The sequence below is a fragment of the Eleutherodactylus coqui genome, chromosome 13 (genome assembly GCF_035609145.1).
Source record: "Eleutherodactylus coqui strain aEleCoq1 chromosome 13, aEleCoq1.hap1, whole genome shotgun sequence".
NCBI lineage: Eukaryota > Metazoa > Chordata > Amphibia > Anura > Eleutherodactylidae > Eleutherodactylus > Eleutherodactylus coqui.
The window spans coordinates 31698378-31723469 of record NC_089849.1 but is presented as its reverse complement, the minus strand read 5'-3'; the positions used below and the strand labels follow the sequence as shown (position 1 = coordinate 31723469).

At 42.7% G+C, this 25092-nt stretch overlaps 1 protein-coding gene across 2 annotated transcripts; it reads right to left on the bottom strand.

Moving 5' to 3' along the window:
* Positions 1-1720: 1720 nt before the first annotated feature.
* Positions 1721-18237, bottom strand: DLX4 (distal-less homeobox 4). 2 transcript variants are annotated; one of them, XM_066587316.1, is made up of 3 exons: positions 17749-18237; positions 6184-6398; positions 1721-6043 (listed from the first exon to the last, which is right to left on the bottom strand). In XM_066587316.1, the coding sequence occupies exons 1-3, from the start codon at positions 18074-18076 to the stop codon at positions 5801-5803; spliced, it is 786 nt and encodes a 261-aa protein (XP_066443413.1). In that variant the 5' UTR covers positions 18077-18237; the 3' UTR covers positions 1721-5800. The 2 variants fall into 2 exon arrangements, with proteins under 2 accessions (XP_066443413.1, XP_066443414.1); XM_066587317.1 differs by having other exon boundaries at positions 6205-6398; positions 17749-18231.
* Positions 18238-25092: the final 6855 nt, after the last annotated feature.

Below are 25092 nucleotides of genomic sequence, written 5' to 3'. Positions count from 1 at the left end.
ACTGGACGTGGGTTACTGAGGTGCAACCACCCATCTAGGTGGAGGAAAGATAAAAAATAATCTTTTTATTTGTATAGCACCAACTTATTCCACAGCACTTTCAAGTAATTTTTTTTTTTACCCCCCACCAAGCTTGGTACTCATTTCACCAACCTCAGAAGGATGGAAGGCTGAGTCAACCTTGAGCCGGCTACCTGAACCATGCCGGGATTGAACTTGCAACCTTCAGGTCATGAGTGAGAGTTTAGGACTTCAGTTCTACTGTCTTAACACTCTGTGTCGCACAAGGCTTTGGTGATCTGATGAGCTATCAACCCCCAAGTTTCCACAAGGTCCATCAGTGAGGCTGGACTGATGGCTAAGTTTCCCTCTGCTCTTTCCTCTTCTGCACCTTCTTATCAGCTAATTTATGAACACAAGAAAAATAAACTTATGTCCCATTTAGATGGAATGATTGTCTATTCAGAAAATCGTTGAAACGAGCGAAACTGAAGGATAATCGTTCAGCTTCATCTGGCATAAAAAAACAGCGCCAGCTCGGGCACTTATTTAAACACTGCTTCTTCAGTATTTCCAATAGGTATGTGAAATACTGAATGATAAGTGCCCGAGGACTGCCCAATTCCCAACGAGAACCGTGCAGTCTAATCGGGCTGCCTGAGTGTGATTGAGCTGGTGATGACATCACCAGCTCTATCCATCGGGTAAAGGAGAATAGTGAGATTCTTGGCGCATGTAAAGGGGCCATAACTCATAAAAAATGCAGACGAGGAGAGATAGGGGCTAAAAACTAAATTGACGGTCCAGCCTTTCTGACGGATCCGCTACTGAGACTTAGGGTACTTTTACAATGGCCAACTATTAATAGAGAATTTGCTCAAACTAGCAATTTTAAGCAATACTTTCTCCATGTAAATTTGAATCTGACACAATGCTGGGCATTAAATCGTTCAGTAGTCGCTATTCGATTTGTTTCAGGTCACTGAGATGAAACGACTAGTAAGCGACTTCTCACTTGGTGTAAACAGGCAGTCATTCTTCTTTGAATGACTGCCTGTTCACAGTAAATGGAGAAGAGCGGACAGAAGATCCCCAGCGCACCCCACCTCCATTGACTGAATGACTATTGTTCCTGTGTGAAAGCATGCTGGTTCTTTAAGAGGCAGATTTGGCATATGGGGAGGAGGAAACTGACGGGACATGCAGGATCTGCCACAGATAGCATAGGGGAGATGACAATGGTCCCGCAGAAGAAGGGAGGGGATGCTGCTGGTCATGACTGGCGACCACAACAATCTTCTCCAAAGAGTCATTAAAATACAGAGAAATTAAAAATCGACAGTATTTTGCTATTATAACCTAGTGACACACTTACATAGAGACTAGAGATGACCGAGCATACTCGCTAAGGACAATTGCTCGATCGAGCATTGTCCTTAGCGTGTATCTGCCCGTTTGGGAGCAAAGGTTCGGGTGCCGGCGCGGGTGAGAGGTGAGTTGCGGCAGTCAGCAGGGGGGAGCGGAGGGGAAGAGAGGGAGAGAGAGATTTCCCCTCCGCTCCTCCCCGCTCTCCCCTGCCGCTCCCCACCCGCCGCTGGCAGCCGAATCTTTGCTCCCGAGCGGGCAGGTATTCGCTAAGGGCAATGCTCGATCAAGCAATTGCCCTTAGCGAGTATGCTCGCTCATCTCTAATAGAGACCCATTGATAACCATGACACGGTTATTTAATAACAAATTTTATTAACCCGCATGTCATTCCATGCAAAGTGATGGAAAAATACAATAGAATTGCTAGGAGTACAAATCTCAGGAATGGTTCTCCATGATGAGTAGCAAATGTTGCCGGTATGATCCATACATCATCGGCATCTCGTTATAAATAAAATAGTTAAACATTGTAACCATCAAAAATGGTTAATTAATAATTATAATAGAAAACAAATCTACACTTGCACACATTTCCGTGCCCAACAAAAATCCCTGAAAAAGTTTGTAAACTTTTCATGATCATAATAAGGAGCCAAGGGACGTGACAATATAGGAGATTCCTAATATTGGTGACATTAGTTCCCGGGAGGTTGAGACTATGGGTAAAAGGGGTTTTCTGGGACTTTAATATTGATGACCTATCCTCCTATCATCTATATCAGTTTGGTGGGGATTCTTCGCGGCGACCCCCACGATCAGCTGATTGAAGTGATCATCCCGTGACTTTATTGCATACCTGACACAGTACAGTAGATTTCATAGCGGTTGTGTTTGGCATTGCAGCTCAGTCCCATTCACTTGAATGGGAAGGAGCTGCTTTTAGGCAGATAAAAGTGACATCAGAGGGCAAGGCGCTCACTCGAACAGCTGATCAGCAGGGATCCTGAGCGGCGGAACCCCACCGATCTGGTATTAGTGACTTATCCTAAGGATAGCTCATCAGTATGGGGCTTCTTTCACACGAGCGCATAATGGCTGGCGTTTTAACTGCCGGCCAACATACGCTTCCATCAAGGGCGTAGAAGCTTGTGAATGGGCGCACAAATCTTATGTTTGTGTGCCTGTTCACACGGCATGGGGCCCGATGCAGACTACCATGGCTCCCCATCGCAGGCTCACCTGGCGTCTCCTCCCAACTCGTTCTTTGCAATTGGAGGGGGCGGGATGGGGGCAGAGCTAAGAGCCATCCCATCCCACCTCCTCCCATTGATGGCTATCGATAACTGGCGGGGAGAGAGCGGGAGCTTAGCCCCGCCCACATCCCACCCCTTGCCCACAGACAGCAATGGGAAGAGGCGGGCCAGGCCCGTGCTGAGCTCTGCCCTCATCCCGCCCCCTCCCATTGCAGAGATCCAGCGGGGAGGAGAAGAATAGTGAGCCTGCACAGGGTGGGGAGCAGAGGGAGGGAGTTTAGCAGCCATGCTGCTAAACCCCCTCCCACCTGCGGCTGCTGCCATGGGCTCCCGTAGGAGCCCATGCAGTGGCCGACGTATTCCGGCCTAAAAGATAGTTCCAGGACTATCTTTTGTGCCCAACATAAAAACGCCCGGCGCCGGCCGGGCGCTTTTACATCTCAGGAATACGGCCATGTGATCTGATGCATTGGAATCCAATGCATCAGATCACAGCGTATATCAGCCGGCCGTGAAAACGGCTAGCTGATATGCACTCGTGTGAAAGAAGCCTTAGAGTCCAGGAAAACCTCTTTAAGTCTTTGGGCCTTTCTTCCAAGGATTAAAGTTGAGTTCTTTGATTCAGCTTCAGTTCAGGAACACCCATAGTGACTAAATGAAAAAAAAATATCTTGCCATTTGCATAGTGCCAACTTAATCTGCAGCACTTTTCACCCACCAAGTTGGGTACTCATTTTACTGACCTCAGAAGGATGAGTCAACCTTGTCCTGGCTACCTAAACCATGTTGGGATAGAACTTGCAGCCTTCAGGTCATGAGCAAGAGCTTAGGACTGCATTTCTGCTGCCTTAACACTCTATGCCACATGAGGCTCGTGAAGCCTCTTGGTATGATGAGACCACCATAATGTTGGCTTCTATTATAAGACTCCTCATACAATGATTGTGCATCTTTCTGGAGGTGGTCTATGAACAAATGGGGATAAAGAAGTACTGGGAGCAATGGAAAAAAAAAGAGAGGGGGTAAACTTTGAACTTGCAAAATGCCAACTAGTCAAAAAGTAGACAAGTTGTGGTTCCCATGGACATTATTTTAGGTTATCACAGATTTACATAGCAAAATACACAAGAAAGAGAATGGAGACTAAAATAAACAAAAGTCTTCATGTCAGCTGGTTGTGGTGGAGTGGGGTCCTATTAGGAGTTCAGTTATGGGACCCCAGGGATACTTGTAATGCCCATGAATATTAGGGATGTATTCATAGAAATTAATTATGTTAATTGGCCATGACCACGTAGTAGAGTTTGATACCTGAGGCGTAGGCATCATGACCATGACCATCTTAGCATCTTAAGACGGTCACAGAAACCCTATTGGTGATAGATGATAAGCTAGCATAACAATTTTTATGGTCACTAATGTCTGGAAGGGGTTAGCTTTAGAGATGAGCGAGTATACTCGCTAAGGACAATTACTCGATCGAGCATTGTCATTAGTGAGTATCTCCCCGCTCGGCAGAGAAGGTTTGGCTGCCAGCGCGGGTGAGAGGTCAGTTGCGGCAGTGAGCAGGGGGGAGCAGGGGGGAGAGAGGGAGAGAGAGATCTCCCCTCCATTCCTCCCCACTTTCCCCCGCGGCTCCCTGCCCGCTGCCAGCAGCTGAATCTTTGCTCCCGAGCAGGCAGGTACTCGCTGAGGGCAATGCTCGCTCGAGCAATTGCCCTTAGCGAGTATACTCACTCATCTCTAGTTAGCTTATATGTACTCAAGGACACAAAATTGACAGAGCAAGATATTTTATCAGTCAAGGCAAAGATGGTGAGGTGGCCTGAACCATGACACCATCACATGATCGAAAACATTCCTTGGTCAAGTTTAAAGCAGATACCGTAATACACATGACATTAAGGTGTTCTCTGGTACATTACACTTAGAACAGCTGCTGCTGCTTGGCCATACCCTAGGCAGTGGTGGAAACTCCATAACTCATTCCATCACTTCATGGCTCATTTGTTCCAAATAAGCAATTTTCTATGGGCTAAACCACTGTAAACTACAATGTTAGTTCAAGTTGTGGATCTGTAACTTTCAACGCTTAGGAAAGTTTAGTGCACATTTTAAGGGGTTTTCCGGAACTTTGATATTGATCCCATGGTTAGGATAGACCATCAACAATCAACTACAAAAATGGCCTCTACAAAAGGCTGATGCTGCCAGGAAATGGACCCCCACTGATATGATATTGAAGTCTAAGTTCTGGAAAACACCGTTAATGGTACTTATTGTCTACGTGTAGTAGAGGAAGCCATCTGGTTTGGCCATGAAGCCTCATTAATAAACTCTGACTGCATTAATATGAATTTGGGTCGAAGATAAGTTGCCATCGTGACCCTATCACTTTAAAAGCCCAAGGTGGAGTCCAGGGAAGCATGTGGCAGACGTCCTGACCTACTTCTGGTCATCGACGTCTCTATTTCAACCCTTTGGGCGTTAGTCCCGTCTTCACAACCCCAGCATCATCCAGTATACTCAGCCATCACCTCCTGCAGGACTTAAACCTTTATTCTACACCAGACTTATGCTTTCACTCCTGGCTGAAAATGGAACCTATCATCGAGGACTTATATCTCAGTGCAGAATATTGGTACCACAAGAACAAGCACTTGTGTTTATGAAACTTTAGGGTTCATAATGGAATGAGGAAATGAATTACAAGGCAATGGTCAGTAATATGGTGCACACAGTAGACAAGGCTGCAAAGATAGAAATTTAGGCCCCATTCAGGTTCTGCTTGGCACTACCAACCTACAACCCAACTGAGACAAGAGGTCCTGGTGTCCCCATTTCATTTTCATGATTCCTTTCCACTTGTTTGCTAGCATTGCGTGAACTGTACCGTCCACACTTCTTTAAAGGGTGTCATCATCCATTAAAATGACCAACCTGGAATGGCTGTCCTCTTTCCAGGGGCCCTATGGGTTGCCTCTATGCTGCATTTCACATAGTAAATAAGTGGTAGAATAACATTGATCCATCTACTTGTTTTCTCCTTCTCCAGATAACGGATGGGTCCACACCACCGTTAATCTGGTAGAAAGTACTTCAAGGTGAAGTCTTAGCCTCTTTCTTCATATGACCCATATTGGCTGGTATCATCTATAAGACCTCATAACAGATCTTAATTACATCATTGGGGGTCTTGAAAAAGTATCTGGAGCCTGATACCAAGAGTTATAATTATTCAAGTAATTTGAAGGATTTGGCATAGTCTTTGGAGCTGAAGAAAAGTCCCAAGCGGGAGGAACATTAGGAGAAGAAGGAGAAAGTGAAGATGAGGTGAGCGCCTGGTCTCCATCCGGAATACTAGAACCTTGTTTTACGATCTTCTTGTACTTCGATCTCTTGTTCTGAAACCATATTTTCACCTACAATGAAAGGAACAGGTCAATATAACTTGACACATGCATAAAATACATCGGCAGCATTATAGTTGGACTTCATAGTAGGGTTCTGATGCCTCCAACCACTGAACCTTTGACTATCTGTTGATACCATAAAATATTACCCAGAACTCTTTGTTCCACACCTGTGTCTGTGTTAGGCCAAGCTGTGCCGCCAGTTCTGCCCTCTCCGGTAGCGCCAAATACTGAGTTTGTTGGAACCTCTGATTTAATGCCTGTAGTTGTACACTGGAATATATAGTGCGAGGTTTTCGGATTTTCTTCCCTTTTCCATTAATCCGGATCTCTCCATTTTCTATGACTGTTGATTTCTCCAGCTCTGAAAAAGACAAGTGATAAAACAAGAAATGTAGCTGAGAGAAAACTGATATATTTCCATCACTTACATTTAGGGGGTATTTACTGAGTGGATGGATCTTACTTTCAAGAACATAATGGGGGCTCATAAGGATGGTATTCAGAGAGGGATAGTGATGTTGGCTCAGGGACGTATTGGAAAATTACCAAGAGTGCTTCTACATGGTCATCAATGACCTGGGACTATGATAGTATATAGTAATGAAACAAAGCTAACTGTTCTCTGAAGGGAAAGGGAAATAACATTACTCTGGGAGGAGAGGGGTGAAACATTTTTCAGACCCTTCAAACAATTTGTGGACCACCTACTCAGTCACTTACTCCATCTTTCCTTTCTTCATTCTTGTCCCCATCCATCCATCCATCCATTCTTCTTCTTCTACTATTCCTTTCTTCCTCTAGCCCTAGCTGTTTCCTTCCTTGCTTCCTTTGCCCAAATGCATTTACCCTTCATTCCCCTAGCCCTCCTTCCTTCATTACTTCCATGCTTCTCCTTTTATTTCTTGCCATCGCCATCAATCCTGTCCTTGCACCTTTTCACCCTTCCTTTGCACTGTCATCATTCCTTCCTTCCCTACTTCTATCATTTCCTTCCATCCTCTATCCATCACTCCCTTCCTTCTTCGTTTTCACCTTTCCTTTCCACTGTCATCATTCCTTCCTTCCCTACTTCTTCTATCATTTCCTGCCATCCTCTATCCATCACTTCCTTCCTTCTTCGTTTTTACCTTTACTTTCCACTGTCATCTTTCTATTTCTTTCTTTCTTTTCTCCTATTCCTCCTTTCTTTCTTCTCTGCTTTTCCTATTCTTTCCTACCTTTCACATCACTCTTTCTCCATCTTTTTTGCCCTTCCTTTTCACTCTTGTCCTTCCTTCCTCCCCTGCCATCCCTCATAACTCTCTTCCTTCCTAGTTTTCGCCCTTCTTTTCTATGCTCATCCTTCTTCCTTCTTTCCTTCCCTTCTTGTCCTATCTCTCTTCTACCTTCCATTTTCTCTCTTTCTCTCCTTCCTACCTTCCTTCTACTCTTCCTCCCTCCCTTCATTTCCTGCTTCTCCTATCCTTTCATGCCTTCCGCATCACTCTCATCCTTCTTTCCTTCCTCCTTCATTCCCTCTGTTCATTCCTTCCTTCCTTCCTTCCCTCTCTTCTATCCTTTCCTGTCTTCCCATGACTCACTTTCTCCCTCTTCTTTGCTCTTCCTTTCCCTTATCATGCTTCCTTCCTTATCAAAAATGTTGATACTATATACATTAGGCCGTTACTTCGTATCTCACGTCCGCTGTCATGCGCAGTCTGACATTTCTTTTTTATTTTATTTCATGCCCTGTTGCTTAGCAACATTGCATATAAACACCAAAATACGTAATGTAATTGCATATGTATAGCGTTTATTATGCTCCTATAGAGAACAATAGGGCTCAATTGCACGTAATGCGCTGTAAAATAGAGCATGCTTGGTTCTTTTTTACACAGTATTATACGCAATGTATATATGCAAGTGCGAATGGATCAATGAAAATCAATGTACCTTCACTGAGCCCAATTACCGCGTATTATGTGCGCGTACACCGCACATAATACGCGGTGTAGCATTGTACTTCAATCATCTCAATGGTAATTCTATTCTTCAAATGGGTTGTCTCACGACAACAACCTTTTCCATATTTTTAAGGGCATATAGACATCATAGGGGGTTTCCTGCTCCCCACCCCCTCTATAGTCCAGCGCCAATCTGGACTATCCATTATGAATGACATAGATAGCCAGTTTTCAGATGAGCGTCGGGTAGTCATGATGAGATAAGACATTCAGTGCAGATTTCTTGGCTCATACATTAGATTAACCACATCTACAGTCATTAATGTCATAAAATTGAAAGCAACCTCTAATTATGAAGAATGTTTTTTCTTCTGATAACCTGTAATTAATCTTCATATAAAACGTTGTGTCAATATTATTTCACCAGGGCATAGAATGTGATAAGCGATGAAAATAGTCAGATTTTATACAGGTTTAACAAATAGTAATTGCATTTAATTACAGGTCAGTCATAGATTCTTGTTAATTGACATTGCGGTTTAGAAAATGTTTGCAAAGAGGGGCGCTGTTGCATTGGATCCTATGGAAAGTGTTTACCATCTACATTGGTGAAAAGCGGTACTGCAAGACCTGTAAAAAAAAAGTTGCAAAAAAACTTGGATCATTTCTAGTCGTGCGAAGTATATTTGTTTTTCTGACCTTTACTGTTTAAAGTGCATGGTAATTCGATATATGAATCACAGAAATGACTGCTATACAGTTTTAGAATAAAGCATAACTTTTATTAAGTAATTACCCCTCCTGGATATATAGATTTTTTTAAATTACTTAATCAAAGTTATGCTATATTCTGAAAATGCATCGCAGTCATTTCTGTGATCCATGACTAATTTTTTCTGTACCATTATCTCCTTTCCAAGGGGGTGTCATTTCTTGTATTTTGTGACAGATAATTTGATATATAGATACTTGAAACAGGACATAGATAGACTTTATAGAAGTCTAAGTCATAAACACCACTACAAGAGGAGACAATTGGAGTTGGAATGTGGAAATTCTGCATTGCTCAAGTAAGGGTAAAACTTTGTGGTCACTGTTGGATGACCTGCCGTAAAAGTTACATTCACTGATCAAGCATATAGAGAAAAGTTGGCCAATCCATATCTTTTTTCACAACTTTCTTCAAGATGGCTGTATATGGGAAAGAGCCACACTGGTAGGAATGTGGAAGCAATATCTGGTGGGAGGGCCACAGAGGAAAGCATGGTGAAATGAGGCAATGCACTAGACCCAATGAGGCTAGTTGTTATTACCTGTCAAGAAATATCACAGCCATCTGAGCAGTGACATAGCTATAGGGGGTTCAGAGAATAGGGCTGTCACACAGCAGAGGGATCAGCCCTATTCTCATTTGCACATGGGAAGACCAGAAGCAATGGGATGAAACTGAAAGGGAGGAGACACAGATTAGATATTAGAAAAAAACTTTCTGACAGTGAGGGTGATCAATGAGTGGAACAGGTTGCCATGGTAGGTGGTGAGTTCCCCCTTAATGGAAGTGTTCAAACAAAGGCTGGAAAAATATCTGTCTGGGATGATTTAGTGAATCCTGCACTGAGCAGGGAGTTGGACCCGACAACCCTGGAGGTCCCTTCCAACTCTACTGTTCTATAATTCTATGAGAGGTCGCATCTTGATCCCGGTGCTAGAGGGGTCCAGTGGTCCTTCTGCCACATAAGACACCAGTATTATACACTGAGCAATCACTGCATTAGGGACACCTACTCAGTAATGGGTTGGTCCACCTTTCTGGGCAATCACAGCTTTCAAATATCATGAAACAGATTCCACAAGATGGCGAACATCCTTTGTAATACTGAACTTGAGTAGAGATGAGCGAGTATACTCGCTAAGGCACATTACTCGAGCGAGTAGTGCCTTAGCCGAGTATCTCCCCGCTCGTCTCTAAAGATTCAGGGGGCGGGGAGCGGCGGGGGAGAGCGGGGAGGAACGGAGGGGAGATCTCTCTCTCCCCCCGTTCCTCCCCACTCCCCGCCGCAACTCACCTATCACCCGCGCCAGCCCCCGAAGCTTTAGAGACGAGCGGGGAGATACTCGGCTAAGGCACTACTTGCTCGAGTAATGTGCCTTAGCGAGTATACTCGCTCATCTCTAAACTTGAGCCATGCCCACTGCAGCAGCTCCATCAGTTGGTGCACATTTTGTGGATAAGTAAGAGCAGATCTCACAGCACTTTCAAGCATATCCCAAACGCATTATAGTCTGTTATACTCCGGTGAGTTAGAGGGCCAAGGCAATGTGGAGAATTTATTGTTGTGTTCCTCCAACCACTCCCTAGTGGTCGGAGCTCGATGACAGAGCATTGTCCTGTTGAAAGATGGTACTGTGGTTGGGGAAGACTTCCTGAAGATATGGGTGCAGATGGTCAGCTTATAGGTCCCTGTAGTGTTCTTCATTCAAAGGATTATGGTATGATGACCAACAGTCCTAGGCCATGCTAGTAAAATGCTCCCCAGACAACAACACCACCGCCGCCACCGGCCCATTGGACCCCAATGGTGCACCCATGGGATACAGCTCCATGCTACTTACATCAGATGTGGACTGTAAGATTCAGCAGAAAACAGGACTCGTCATTCCAGACGCCCTTCTGCCATGTGTTCAAGGTCCATTGACATCTTTCCTTGGCCAATATGAGGTGTTGTTAGGGATGATGTGGGGTCATCAAGGGCACCCTTGTCGGTCTTTGGCTATTGATCCCAGTCAATGCAAGGTACACCAAATGGTCATTGTGGAACTTCTCTAACATCCCTGCTGTTGTACTACTGGGTCTGTTGGTCCCCTGTGGCACATCATGATCACCACACATGGCCTGCTGCTGCGTGATCGTGATCTTCTGTCAGATGTTTGTCCATAGTTTAACCAGTCTTGTACAGGACTTGTTTAACCAGTCTTGATATTGTGGTTAAGGAGCAGCCAACAAGTGCGACTGTTTCAGAAATACTGGCACCACACCTCCAGGCCCCAACAATCAAAGTCACTCAAGTCACCAAATTTACTCATGACTGTCAAATGTTGCCTTTTGCTGCGTAGAGGAGAGGTCAGCTCATTATCTAAGAGCAGATCGTGATGCAGCCCTCACGTGGTACCGCATTACGGATCACATGATGTCGCATGCCAGCTTATCCTAATGTAGTAACCGTTCAGTGTAAATTGCACATAGGAATTCTGTTGAAGATTTTGCATTGGCAGAGAGAAGCTTTAAGTTACAACTTTGCGCCCTCTATATATGGTTGGTATTTAGGGATCTTGGGGTGATCTAGAGCACAGGTCTTCAAACTGTGGCACTCCAGCTACAAAACTACAAATCCCATCAGCCCACAATTATATGAAGTATTCTCTAGTAATTATTAGGAAATTATATACTACCAGTGTTTCTGGTGGCGCAATGCGCCCCAGAGCTCTGCTACATGCCTGTCAAACACACACAGCTCTGCTACATGTACATCATACAGCTCTGCTACATGCACATCATACATACAGCTCTGCTACATACATTCTTCATACAACAGGGATGAAAAGCAGCACAGCAGAGTCCTGAACACATTGATCACCCTTGGTCATGTGACTCCAGACTGCTCCCACATAGGTGACTGATCAAATGACGGTGACATCATCCCAGGTCCTGTAAGCACATGGCTGTTGTAGGTGTTTATTAGTATTCCATCCCCTCCAAACCCCTGCGGCCTCAGTTGCTATGGAATACTAACGAATACTTAGCCGGACAGCAGCCGTGTGCTTACAGGACCTATGATGACATCACTGTCATGTGATTAGGGGCGGAGAATGTAACTCACTCACACATGCTACCCCCTGATCATCCGGAATGAGTTACATGCTCCAGTCATCACAGGTCCTTTATGCGGAGGTCATCCCGAGTGAGTGAGTTATGCATGCCCTACAAACCCCTGTGGACTCAGTTGTTATGGAATAGGACTTGTGGTGATGTCACCGTCATGTGATCAGGGGCGGAGCATGTAAGTCACTCACTCCACATGAAGGACCTTTGATAACGTCACTGTCATGTGATCAGGGGCGGAGCATGTAACTCACTCACACACGGACAGACAAGTGGTCGTTAGTAGTTTAATAAAACTATAGCCCTCTTAGGCTTCTCAGACCCCATGCACTTGCTTGTATTATCAAAATATAACCTGATTAGAACTGGTATGGTACCATGGACCTTAATAGGTGAGACAAACACTCCTTTGGTCCTTGGTGCTCTTCTATCCAGCTAAAAGACTGACTGGGACAGAAACCATGTAAAACAGTCACCTTAGATGTCTCCATCTCACATATTGAACGCTTTGGTTCCGTCACAATGCTCTCCATGGTTCCATCACTAAGCAGTTTTCTGCATAGAAGATGGAAATCTGAGGTGGAAGTGATGCTGGAAAGATAGACGCAATGTGTATAGAGCCTTACTGTATCTCATAGTACCTCTGATTTCATTTATGGAAGCATGCTGATATATTTTCCCCAGACTGAAAGATATCATGGCATATTCCATCACAATATATGGATACATGGAACATTGCTTCTAGGGAAGAACATGGACAAAATGACCACATGGTCAAACATGGGGTTCCCATGGCCTAGATGTTTGGTGTGTTGCCATATAAGTTTCTATTATCCATGCTTTGCATGATACCTTGATACTCAAAGTCCAAATATCTTCACAGTCAGTAGATTTAACATGGACCTAATCCTTTGCTAGTCCGGTGGATTCGTAGTTGGTTACAAGATACAGATCAGAGTGTTGCTGTTAATGGGGTGTATTCTGAACAGGGATGAGTTATAAGTGACTTCTGGATTGCTTTTTCTTGTGATATTTGGGAGGTTTATGGGTCATTGAACACGGTAATACCTATTATGTATAGCGTTTAAATATTCTTTCGTATTTTATCCATTTAAAAAGCTTTTTGGGGGAAATGCACATTTTTTAAACTGGATTTCTTTTCTTTCAATTAAACTTTATTGAACTTTTTTAATGCTATTTTTTAGTCCCTCAAAGGGACTTGAAAATACAATAGTTTGATCACTAGGATAGTACACTGTATTACTTAAGTAGTGCACTCTACTAAGCCTATGAGAGCAGCCTATCAGACTCTGCTGGGGGTGGGGCCTAAAAGGCCGAGTCACATGGCAAATATGGAAACCTTTGTCAGGCTTCCAGCTGCCAATGGAACCCATTGGTTTCTTGCAATCACACTGCGGGGTGCTGATGGGTGACAGACCACCTCTCATCTGCTTACTTGCTGCAGTTGCAATTGATTGTGGAATGTTAGAGCAGGAACCCGGCTGTCAGTATTCAGCTAAGCCACCACCTTAAAAAGATGTATGTGCCAGTTAAAAGTCTATAAGTGAGGTCAGTAAAAAGGCGTCACTAAGGAAGAGGGGGGACATTACGGGCACCTTTAGATATGTTGCAGGAGGAAAGAAGAGAGAGGAGGACATGATGGAAACCTTTATATATGTTACAGGAGGAGAGAAGGGAGAGGAGGACATGATGGAAACCTTTACATATGTTACCGAAGGAGAGAAGGGAGAGGGGGACATGATGGAAACCTTTATATATGTTACAGGAGGAGAGAAGGGAGAGGGGGACATGATGGAAACTTATATATATGTTACAGGAGGAGAGAAGGGAGAGGAGGGACATGATGGAAACCTTTATATATGTTACAGGAGGAGAGAAGGGGGAGGGGAACATGATGGAAACCTTTATATATTTTACAGGTGGAGAGAAGGAAAAGGGGGGACATGATGGAAACCTTTATATATGTTACAGGAGGAGAGAAGGGAGAGGAGAGACATGATGGAAACCTTTATATATCTTACAGGAAGAGAGAAGGGAGAGGGAGGACAAGATGGAAACCTTTATATATGTTACAGGAGGAGAGAAGGGAGAGAAGGGACATGATGGAAGCCTTTATATATGTTACAGGAGGAGCGAAGGGGGACATGATGGAAACTTTATATATGTTACAGGAGGAGAGAAGGGAGAGGAGGGACATGATGGAACCCTTTATATATTTTACAGGAGGAAAGAAGGGAGAGGGGGGACATGATGGAAACAACTGTTCCAAGTTTTGCCAAAAGTGTGGGGAAATCCAACTTCTGAGGTTCTGCAACAGCTACGCTGTGTATTGTACGCTAATATCTGTAAATAATTGTATCCCAGCTGCTGCATTTCTTCTTTTTTAAAAAGGTTGGGGCCATTATATATAGTGGACAGGAATTTAACCCTTTAAGACTCCTTCAGATGGGCGTATTTGTGAACGCAGAGAAGAGAACCCATTGATATCAGGTGCTTCATTCTCAATTTCCATATTTTGCATGCGCATTTCTTGCATGCGTGAAAAATAGGTTGTGCTCTATTTTATCCGCTATTGCACACCAAAGGTCCCCATAGAAGTCTATGGGAAGTTGGCAAATGCGTGCACAATGTGAACAGCAATTTCATGGAAAAAAGAACACATCTGGACCTCATTAGGCTAAATAGCCATTTAATCCACGGCGTGGGTGCATTGCGTGTGCATATGAACATGCCCTGTGTGCGCAGACACATACATAAATCAACCTTAGGGCTTTTACCCACAAGCGTTTTTTTTAACGCTGCGATATCTCTGCGTTTTTTTCAATGGGACATTCTAATGTTAAAATCACATCGCACAAAAATCGCGAAAGCACAAACTTGCGATTTTTAATACATTTCTCGCACCTCGATACTCCATACTGAAACCTACAACAGATCCAGGTTTCAGCTGTAATTTATGCCAGCTTCTCGCATAAATTATAGTAGGCTAAATCTGATGAATCCGTGAAGCCACACCCCTTTTGTGTAGCCACACCCACTTCTTTGAAAATGTGGAGGCCAGCACAAACAGGCAAAAAGTTGATTATAATAGAGTGCGTCATAATTTGCGACTATTGTATGGCCATTGGTTTGCTTTTTTGTTTTTTAGACTCATCATGCTGTAGGTTTTTTTTTAAGGAGGGGGGTATAGACTTCTTCATAGGAAAAAAATATGCAGAAAAAAATAATGTTTGTATAAAAAAAGGCATTTGAAAAAAGTTCATTTCACTACACACCAAATTTCGTTGGAAAGGGATTTTGCAGCAGCAGAGATGGGTATTATACAACATAATGTACTCCCTGCTATAAATTCTCAGAACTATTAGACGTGAGCTCAGAGCTCTGCGGTCTCATATTCAGATTTATTAGGTCACGGGGCTCTACAGTGGCTTTAAATATTCTTATACATTTCGGGGGATTATCTCATATATTTCCATAGAATGTATACGATTGCCAAGTGAAGGTATTCCAGCTTTAAACACTCTTTTTCTATTTCCATGATCTCTTCTTAATTATATGTATGCCGACGTTTGTTTTGTAATACAAATTATTCCCATAAACCCAGTGAACTGTTACATGCCTATACGATATATGCTATACATAGAGCAAGAACTCTGACCTACAGCCTTCTGACGTCTGACTAGATGTCCGGTTGTAATGATGGGTTACATCTAGAGATATGGGAGATTAGTCAGGATAGATAGATAGATAGATAGATAGATAGACAGATATGAGATAGATAGATAGATAGATAGATAGATAGATAGATAGATAGATAGATAGATATGGGATAGATAGATAGATAAATATGAGATGTAGATAGATAAATATGAGATGTAGATAGATAGATATGAGATGGATGGATGGATATGATAGATAGCTATGAGATAGATAGATAGATAGATAGATAGATATGAGATGTAGATGAATGGATAGATATGAGATAGATAGATAGATAGATAGATAGATAGATAGATAGATAGATAGATAGATAGATAGATAGATACTGGTAGATAGATAGATATGAGATAGATAGATAGATAGATAGATAGATAGAGCGATATGAGATAGATAGATATGAGATAGATAGATAGATAGATAGATAGATATGAGATAGATAGATAGATAGATGGATAGATAGATAGATACTGGTAGATAGATAGATATGAGATAGATAGATAGATAGATAGAGCGATATGAGATAGATAGATATGAGATAGATAGATAGATATGAGATAGATAGATAGATGGATAGATAGATAGATGCTGGTAGATAGATAGATAGATAGATAGATAGATAGATAGATAGATAGATAGATAGATAGATATGAGATAGATAAGAGATAGATGGATAGATATGAGATGGATGGATGGATGGATGGATATGATAAATAGATAGATAGATATGAGATAGATAGATAGAGCGATATGAGATAGATAGATATGAGATAGATAGATATGAGATAGATAGATAGATGGATAGATAGATAGATAGATAGATAGATAGATAGATAGATAGATAGATAGATGCTGGTAGATAGATAGATATGAGATAGATAGATAGATAGATAGATAGATAAGAGATAGATGGATGGATAGATAGATAGATAGATAGATAGATAGATAGATAGATAGATAGATATGAGATGGATGGATGGATGGATGGATATGATAAATAGATAGATAGATATGAGATAGATAGATAGATAGATAGATAGATAGATAGATAGATATGTGATAGATAGACACAATATCTATAAAAGTAGATACATAAAAAGTAGATAAATATGAGATCGGTGGATGGATAGATATTTGAGCTTACAGAGTAGTTATTGGTACAATATAAGCAGTACAGATAACTATGAGCTATATACTGTAGCTATGAGGAATACTGTATACAGAGAGAGCTATTACTTGGTCTATCATACTACTTGAGCTCACCGTGTAATTCTTGGCCAGTGTAAGCAATAATCAACTCATGAATAAAGTCAGTGACATAAACATAAAATAAAAATGTCATGCATCACCTTATAATATATTGCTTGTGCCAACATAAAATATTAGTACTCACCAGACTGGCGAAGTGACAGCATTGTGATTGTGTCAGTGTATGAACTACAGTGCTGCCATTATTATGTGCCAGTCACTCAGTGAACTCCGTGTGAACAGACTATGATAATTTTACAATCAGTCGATTATCAATACTTTTCAGATTTCTGCACACAATCCAGGCTACACCTTTCATAGAAGCATGATTTAAAACCTCAAGAAGCACAACTCCCAGCATTAGCGTTCTACCCATGCCGCCCGGTATACATATTTGCAGATGGTGCTCAGTTTGACTACATAACACACACAATGCAGGCGGAAGTGAGCTCCTAGCATCAGCATTGTTGGGTGTCACGCTGCGCTCATATTACAGTGATATATACATAGTGCCCAATACCACAGCTAGCACCATGCCCTGAGTTACTACAAGGGAAAAATAGAACGGTCCTTTAAAAAAATGAAATTAGTACAGAAATATGACTGCTTGCAATTTGTTTTCCCTTGCAAAGGTTTTACTAAATGTCCCCTTTGTCCCTGCACTAATAAGCCCTGCCCTTCTTCATACCAAATAGCTGCGGGCTACATACTTGACATTGTATATTATTGTTCAATGTAGTCCAAATCGAATACTGAGTATTTTTCAAAAACTTTCCAAAAAATTCAGATTAACCCTCACCCAATACTTTTAAATTTGTCACTTCCCCTTATTACTGCTAGTGAAGTCCACCTTATAAGCAAAGGCAGATGCCATTCGTTATTATAAAATGGTTGGCACCAACCTTCGTCTTCGTGAAGTCTCCCGCCATGATTAATTGTGCTACTGTACTGCTGGTAGCTGAGATAAGGGTTTCCATTATGATGCCCATGAGGATTGGCTACAGGAGATGTTGGGTATGGGTATGGGTATGACCTCCCTCTGTAGGCTGATATCCCTGGAGAGAAGAGACCCTCGTGTCCAGTAGAGTGGAAGCCAGGCAATGATGGTGGGTAATGTCCATGTGCCAGGATTGGAGAACTTTGTGGTTGAGGAGATGATGTTGGTCCATGGTTGTAGTCTAGAAAGGCCGACTTGGATGGGTCCAGGAAGGTATCAGTAACAGAGGTCATTTCTAATAGTAGCGTTTGCTCGATCCAAGTTCATGTCAAACCATGTAGCGGTGGTGATCCATGATGATCAACCTCCATCTCATACCTTCTCCAGTCCCCAAGCTTTTTACTTCCCTGTCAATAGCCAAGTACTGTACCTCCAGCAAGTCAGTTCTGACAAACTCCTGGAGCCGCCTCCAACATTGTAATTGGTAGGTACCTCTCTTGATGTCACCGATTCTTCCCCAGGGAAACCCTCATTAATATAATTAGCTCTGTGTGCAAGCAGCTGGTTGAATGAAAGCTGCTCACAACCTGGTCTGTTGTTCTACAGGTTGTAACTTGCTCCAAATGTCTGATCAACAAGAGAAGACGAAGGGAGGAAGGAGGGAGCCGCTCTGCAAAACAACTAACTGTACATACAGATCCATGGTGTGAGAGGATCAGGTTCTTCAGACATTCATATAATCCAAAGTGGGTATTAGAAACAAAAATCAATGTGTCCATCAGAGACTCAAGAAGAGAATTCTGTTTAACTAGTTGTGGTCAATCTAGTCACAATAGAACGACAATGCTCAACATGGCCGTAGCGGTGTGTAATGTGTTAACTTGGGCTTGCTTGAAACACAGGAAACAATGGTGCCTATGTGTAGGAGGCGTAGCTGGTCAAAGTTGAAAAGACCCGATAGTTTAATGTTGTGTAACCGTCTTCAATTTATGTTTGTTCGTACCCTCAGAGACTGGGCTGGGGTGGCTGGTTGGTGCTGCGATTAGGGTGGGGCGGTACAGGTGTTGCTAAATAATGCTACCAGGTTATTGTAGTGGTAGTTTTGGTGTGGCGTGGCGCCAAGAGGAGAGAAATCGATTCTGCCCTTCTGAGGGGGCTGAAGCTGAGACAAAAGCCAGAACTTCGTGGGAATCAAACACTTCACCATTCCACGGGGAGAAGGACTTTGGGTGCCTAATTACCTGCAGCACCATCTGACTACCCCTGCTGGCTCTGAAAGAAGAAGCTTACGTATTTGTTCAATAAAGACCTTTCCGTTTGCTGTAATAGCCTGGCTGCCTGCTTTGAACCCGCAACAGCAGGAGTAAGGTCTTGATAAATTCTGTGGGAACAGTTTTGCTTCTCGATTTCTGATTATCCTAGAGCTGAGGCCTGAAACCTCCAGTGAGACCCCTTGTCACCTGGGACATGTAACTGATACCAAGGACCTCACCACCCCCTGGTCCCAGAGAGCCGAGGTTCGAGCCTGTCATCAGATCTACCTGCCACTCCTACTCTACATATGTATCAATGAGATTTCTTACTGTAGAGGTGCCCCTACACCTTCAGTTGATTCCTCCCAACTCCTCCTTACACATGTATGCTCGGCCAGTTGAGCGTGCATGTGTTTTCAATGGGGAAAGAAGAATAAGTCACTGCTAGACATCCTGTGGGACCAAAAGGATTCTTCAGCAGGCCGGTTCCTTTCCTCCTTCAACATCCTCTGTTCAGTGAGAGTCAGGATGCCCTCATAGACGTAATATAGATGGTCCTTCAGGATTAGTGGATTTGGCCTACTTTTCACTTCTGTATATAGGGGCCCTTAAGGGTCTATGAGCATGACAAGCTTGTGTGCAGAGAACTGGCATCACATGATTACTGTAGGCACTTCCTGTGCCTCTATTTGGTGCCACCATAGTCTATCCGAGTAGCAATAACTATAGTAGAAAATATCTCAGTAATAAGGCGTCCAATTGAGCGCATTGGGTGTATCTAAAATTGGAGATACCGTGTGGGCCTGTAGCACGGTGGCTCTTAGCTCTTTTGCCTTACAGCACTGAGGTCCTGAGTATGAATATGACCAACGGCAACATCTGCATGGACATACTTAACCCCTTAGTGACCACCCCATAGACTTTTTACGTCCTGCTTTGCTGGGCTTTAATCCCTAGGGCCATAAAAACACGCTTCCTTTGGGTATTAAAGCCCTGCAGGCTGTGGACGTAACAGCTCCATGCTGTCAGTTACCAGAGGTAGCCAACATCCTGGAGCTGTCATTGGGGGTCGCGGTAACACCCTCCCCCCGGTCACACGATCGCATTAAAATCAATATAAAGTTTAAAAAGTTTAAGTTTCAGCTCCCCTTATGGATCGGATCCATAAGTGAAGCTGAGGATACTCACCCCCATCCTCCGCAATGTTCTGCAGCTCTCGCGCAAAAGGGCCGGGAGGCCTGGGATATTTAAAAACTCGCTGCTCCTGGCTAGTATAAGTAGCCAAGAGCAGGAAGATGTCACCAAGGGCCGCTGTATGCGGTTTCTGGTCACATGATCGCTGTTCTCCAGTGGATAACAGCCATCATATAAAAGTAAAATAAAAGTGTAAAAAAAAAAGAAAAAAAAGTTTGTTTCATCTCCCCTCATGGATCACATCTGGGAGGGGAGATAAAATGACGTACCTAAGGCCCCTGGATTGATCCGCGGACCTTACCCCAGGTCCTGCGCACGCTCCCATTTCTAAAATGGTGGACGCCAAAGCCGCAAATTTTTAGGGAAATTTAAAATCTCCCCACTCCTGGCTACCAAACGTAGCCGAGAGCCTTGAGATTTCATGGAGGGCTGCGGTTGGTCACATTATCCAATGGATAATGGCAATCACGTAAAAGTTAAAAAAAGTTAAAGTTTAATCCCCCGGCACGGATCCGATCTCTATTCTTTTGGCCGCTAAAGCTCTACAAGTGCACAATGGGGACTAAATCACCTTCAAGCAAAATGTCTGTTTTAAAAGCTACCGGCTGCTCCTTTCATTTTAGGCCCCGCTGTGCATACAGACGTAATATTAGGGCCACAATGGGTATGTTTCTGAACACGGGACAAACAGGGGGATCCATTTTGGGGTGAAAGTCTTCATTCCTATGTATGCTGTACAAAACAACTTGCTTTCAAAATGACACAAATGCAAAAAAATAAAAATCTGATTTTTTTCCTTCAGCTTTGCTTAGATTCATTCAAAAACTGTGCGGTCAAAATATGCAGTACACCCCCAGATGAATTCGTTAAGGGGTCTAGTTTTCAATTTGGGGTCATTTGTGGGGGTTCTTTATCGTTTTGCCTGCTCAAGGGCTCTACAAGTGGGCAACGCGGCCTAAATCACCATCAAGCAAAATGTCTGTTCAGAAAACCACCAGCTGCTCCTTTTGGTTCGGGCCCCGTTGTGCATAGAGACATAAGATTAGGGCCACAATGGATATTATTTCGGAACACGGGACAAACAGGGGTATCCATTTTGGGGTGCAAATCCTCATTTCATGGGCACTATAAGTAAAAAAAACTGTCTTTAAAATTACATATTTGCAAAAATGCGGGAGCCCACAGCGGAATCTGACCCTGCGGCGGCCAATGACACTGCGGGTCTTCTGCTTACCCATTCGGGTCTTCTATTTTTTCACTGTTAATGTGTTTATAAAATGGCTTGCATGCTGAATAATATCTCAAGGAGGGTGATTATTATTTTTACGGCATTTCAACAATGCCTCATTGCTTATTTTGTCATCCATCAACCTCCGATTGTCCATATGGATGTTCATTCCCGAAAGGGCACATACCACAGAAGCAGCCAGTGCAGCTGCTACAGGACCTTTGAAAAGATTGAGAACAGCCCAGGTTGGCCTCATGGAGAAAGTTGCCAGTTAATCCTTTTGCTTGAAGAAAGGCAATAAAAATTAAAACACAAATTTAATTCATTTAAATATCAAAATCATGTTAGGCAAAAAATGTTTTGGTATAAAAAATAGTCTTTCTGATACATTTCTGGCATGTCGCTGTGCCTTCAGTCAAAGCCATAGCTGTAGCATCCCAACGGCCACCTAGACACGAGGTCCACACTGAAGACCTGCAGAGTAGAGTTGGTACTTTTCACGGTGGCTCTACCAGGCTCCACCCCGGAGGGACGCACACAACCTCGGCCCAAGTACCGCTAGGCCTCTTCCAGGCAGTGCTGGGATAGTGATTACCTGTATAAGTTTGGTAGACTTAACTTTGTCACGCATGACGCCACCGTTCCTTTCACACCGTTGACTATCCGGCGGTTGAATAAAGAGAATCCACACACACAGTTGCAATTGAAGACAGCTCTGCGCGGCGGACTCCTTATTTCCCTCTCTCTTCAGCGGCGATTCCTGGCATAGAAGACTTCAGAATACCTCTCCTCTTCTTCTGTCACTTCACCACATGAGGGTTGAAGGTACCCCCATGTGGCCGGCACTCTCACTCCTTTCTCAACCGTTGAAGATAACTGAACTCCCCATCACACTGCAATCACTCACATTTATAGGGTACAGACGTGTCACGTGACTAGACAGATAGTGATACTTTTCCAGACATATCCCAGGCACTTTCAGACATTTACCTCTCGTATGCTGCAGCTGTGCAATACACATAACAGCAGACAAGACAGTTTGCACAGTGCATCCACATTGAAGACACGACATGTATGAAAATTATGGAGGGGCCAGAAATAGGTGTTTCGGGCCACTATAATAGCCATGGAAAATAATGGGTAAACGTTGGTTCACAAATTAAATCGAGATTTTTGACTCTTTAAAGTAGCCACCTCTAGCTGTCACATACTCAGGAAACATCTTTTTAGCTATTCGATGGTGAATAAAACCTTACATGATGTACCAAAAATGTCAAATTTTGATTCATCAGTCCATAAGACCTTCTTCCACTCTTCAGTAGTCCACTGGAGGTGATGTTGGCCCAAGTAAGTCTTCTTCTTATTTAACAATCTTAGCAGTGGCTTTCTTACTGATACTGTAAGTGTCAAACCTGCAGATAGAAGTCTTCTCTTCACAGTTGAAATGGAAACTTGTTTATTTTTTACCGCATTAAGCCGTGCCTGAAGATTTTATGCTGTGAGGTGTCGATCACGCAAATCGTTGACTCTCTAAAACTTGTCATCTTATTTTGTAGTGGCCTTTGGTCTGCCAGACCTCTTCCTGTCAGTTTCCAAGTGCCTTTTGATGGTATAGGAAACTGTACTGACTGCCACCTTGGCTTTCTTGGCACTAATAAGGGTTATAATTGTCTGTCTTCTTTGGCTAATTGTCTTTTTTTGTGATTATGATAGCCATGTGCTCTGTCCTGAAGAGAAAAACGGTCTAAATCCTGCCCTAGAGTGTGTTTTAATGCATTCTGCTCCAACACTGCCTAAATACAATTAAAGGGTTTGGAAGTAATCTACAAACATTGGACACCTGTAGGAATAGTTTGCATCCAATTTCAAACCATCTTTTGCTTTCTGTGCTGCCGACTAGCTGTCCTTGATGTGTTCCTTGAAAAAAGCTCTTTGTTTAAAATCATAAATTCTGACTATTGCATTTCAGGTTAAAATTTCATAATATTTTAATGCTTGTTTTTCTTTGGTTTCAATAATCTTTATTGATTTCATTTTTTTAAACAGACAATAACAAGTTAACACATACAATAATAAGGAAATGCAGTTATAACATTCCAATAAACATGTAATTCCTATCATGAATTAGGTGAGTTACGGGGTGGAAGTAACATGTATTGGTTTATACAAATGAGTGAAAGGGAAAGGAAAAGATAGATGAATCACTAGTACCAGGTAAGACAAAGAGAAAAGTTATAGACACAGCTTCGGGGAATTATCATTTATCTGATAAAAACATAGGACCCTCCAAAAGTAAAAAAATATGACAATTAATCAGATATCCAGGGCCTCCATATATGTAGGAATTTCAAGAATGTAGACGTGTTACTTGCAAATATGTTTTCATGCACATGTCTGCATGATCACAGTGATAGTTTTAATTAGGGTTTAATCCTTTCTTTTTTCACATGGTGGCCCATTTTTATAAAGGAACCTCTTATATATGTTTTGTGGGCATTCCATAAGACATGTGAGTTCATATCGAGGGATGTATTATGAGTGAAGTAGTCTTTTAAATCACTCTCCAGATTATTTTTGTGTTCCACCTGTGATAATAAAGTTTAATTACTACTCCAAATATATGTTGGTGGTTGGTTATATTATTCGGCTAAAGTCAATGAGATTGTGGCACGGTTGGACCAGGTGATCGTTTCAATTGTCAATTCTTGAGAAAGCAGTGTTATACAACTGAGCACTCCAAGCGGGGGATGCAGAAGACGAGCGGGCCACTTAAGCTGAAATTCTACAGAGTTTTTTTTATCGTAATTAGAACACCTCTTGACTTCGTAATAAAGTGAGATTGAAAAAGTTTGGGATTCCAAGGATGTTTTTTGCAGAAGGCATCCTTCGATATTATGTGAGTTTCTTGTGCACAAAACACAAACAGGGATAAACCTTTTAACATTTTCCCACATAAATGAACATTTTTGTGGGCTGAGATCATTGAGGCATTTCAAAGTACTTGTTTTTATGACATGTCTGATTGGCTATGGAGAACTTGCCTTGTCCATGCTTTACGTGAACACCCTATTGAGTTTAATGGGAACTATAATTCTTAATTTTTCCTGTGGGGGCACTGCAGAGGAATAAAACATTACCCGCCAGGTTCTTCTTCAGATTTAGGCTGACAGGTACAAACAGCAGAAGGCCCTCTGTTCAGCTTAATTTTGAAGACCCTTATAACAAAAACTTCAGGCCGCTGCTAAAAAGCTGAAGACGAAGTGGAATTTCACCTTTCAGCACGCCGACCCAAAAAATACCTCCAAATCAAAAGAATAGCTTCACCAGAAAAAGGTCAAAGTTTTGGAACGGCCCAGCCAGAGCGCAGACCTGAATCCCATTGAAGATCTGTGGGTTGACCTGAAGAGAGCCTCGTAAACTGACAGATGTGAAGCGCTTTTGCAAGGAAGAGTGGGCAAAGATTGACAAGTCAAGATGTGCCATGTTGATAGACACCAACCCAAAAAGACTGACTGCTGTCATAAAGTCAAAGGGGACATCAACAAAGTATTAGTTTTAGGGTGTGTATATTTTTGCAACCACATTTTTCCTTTTTATCCTTCCACCCGAAAACATTTCAGTTTGCATTTCAATG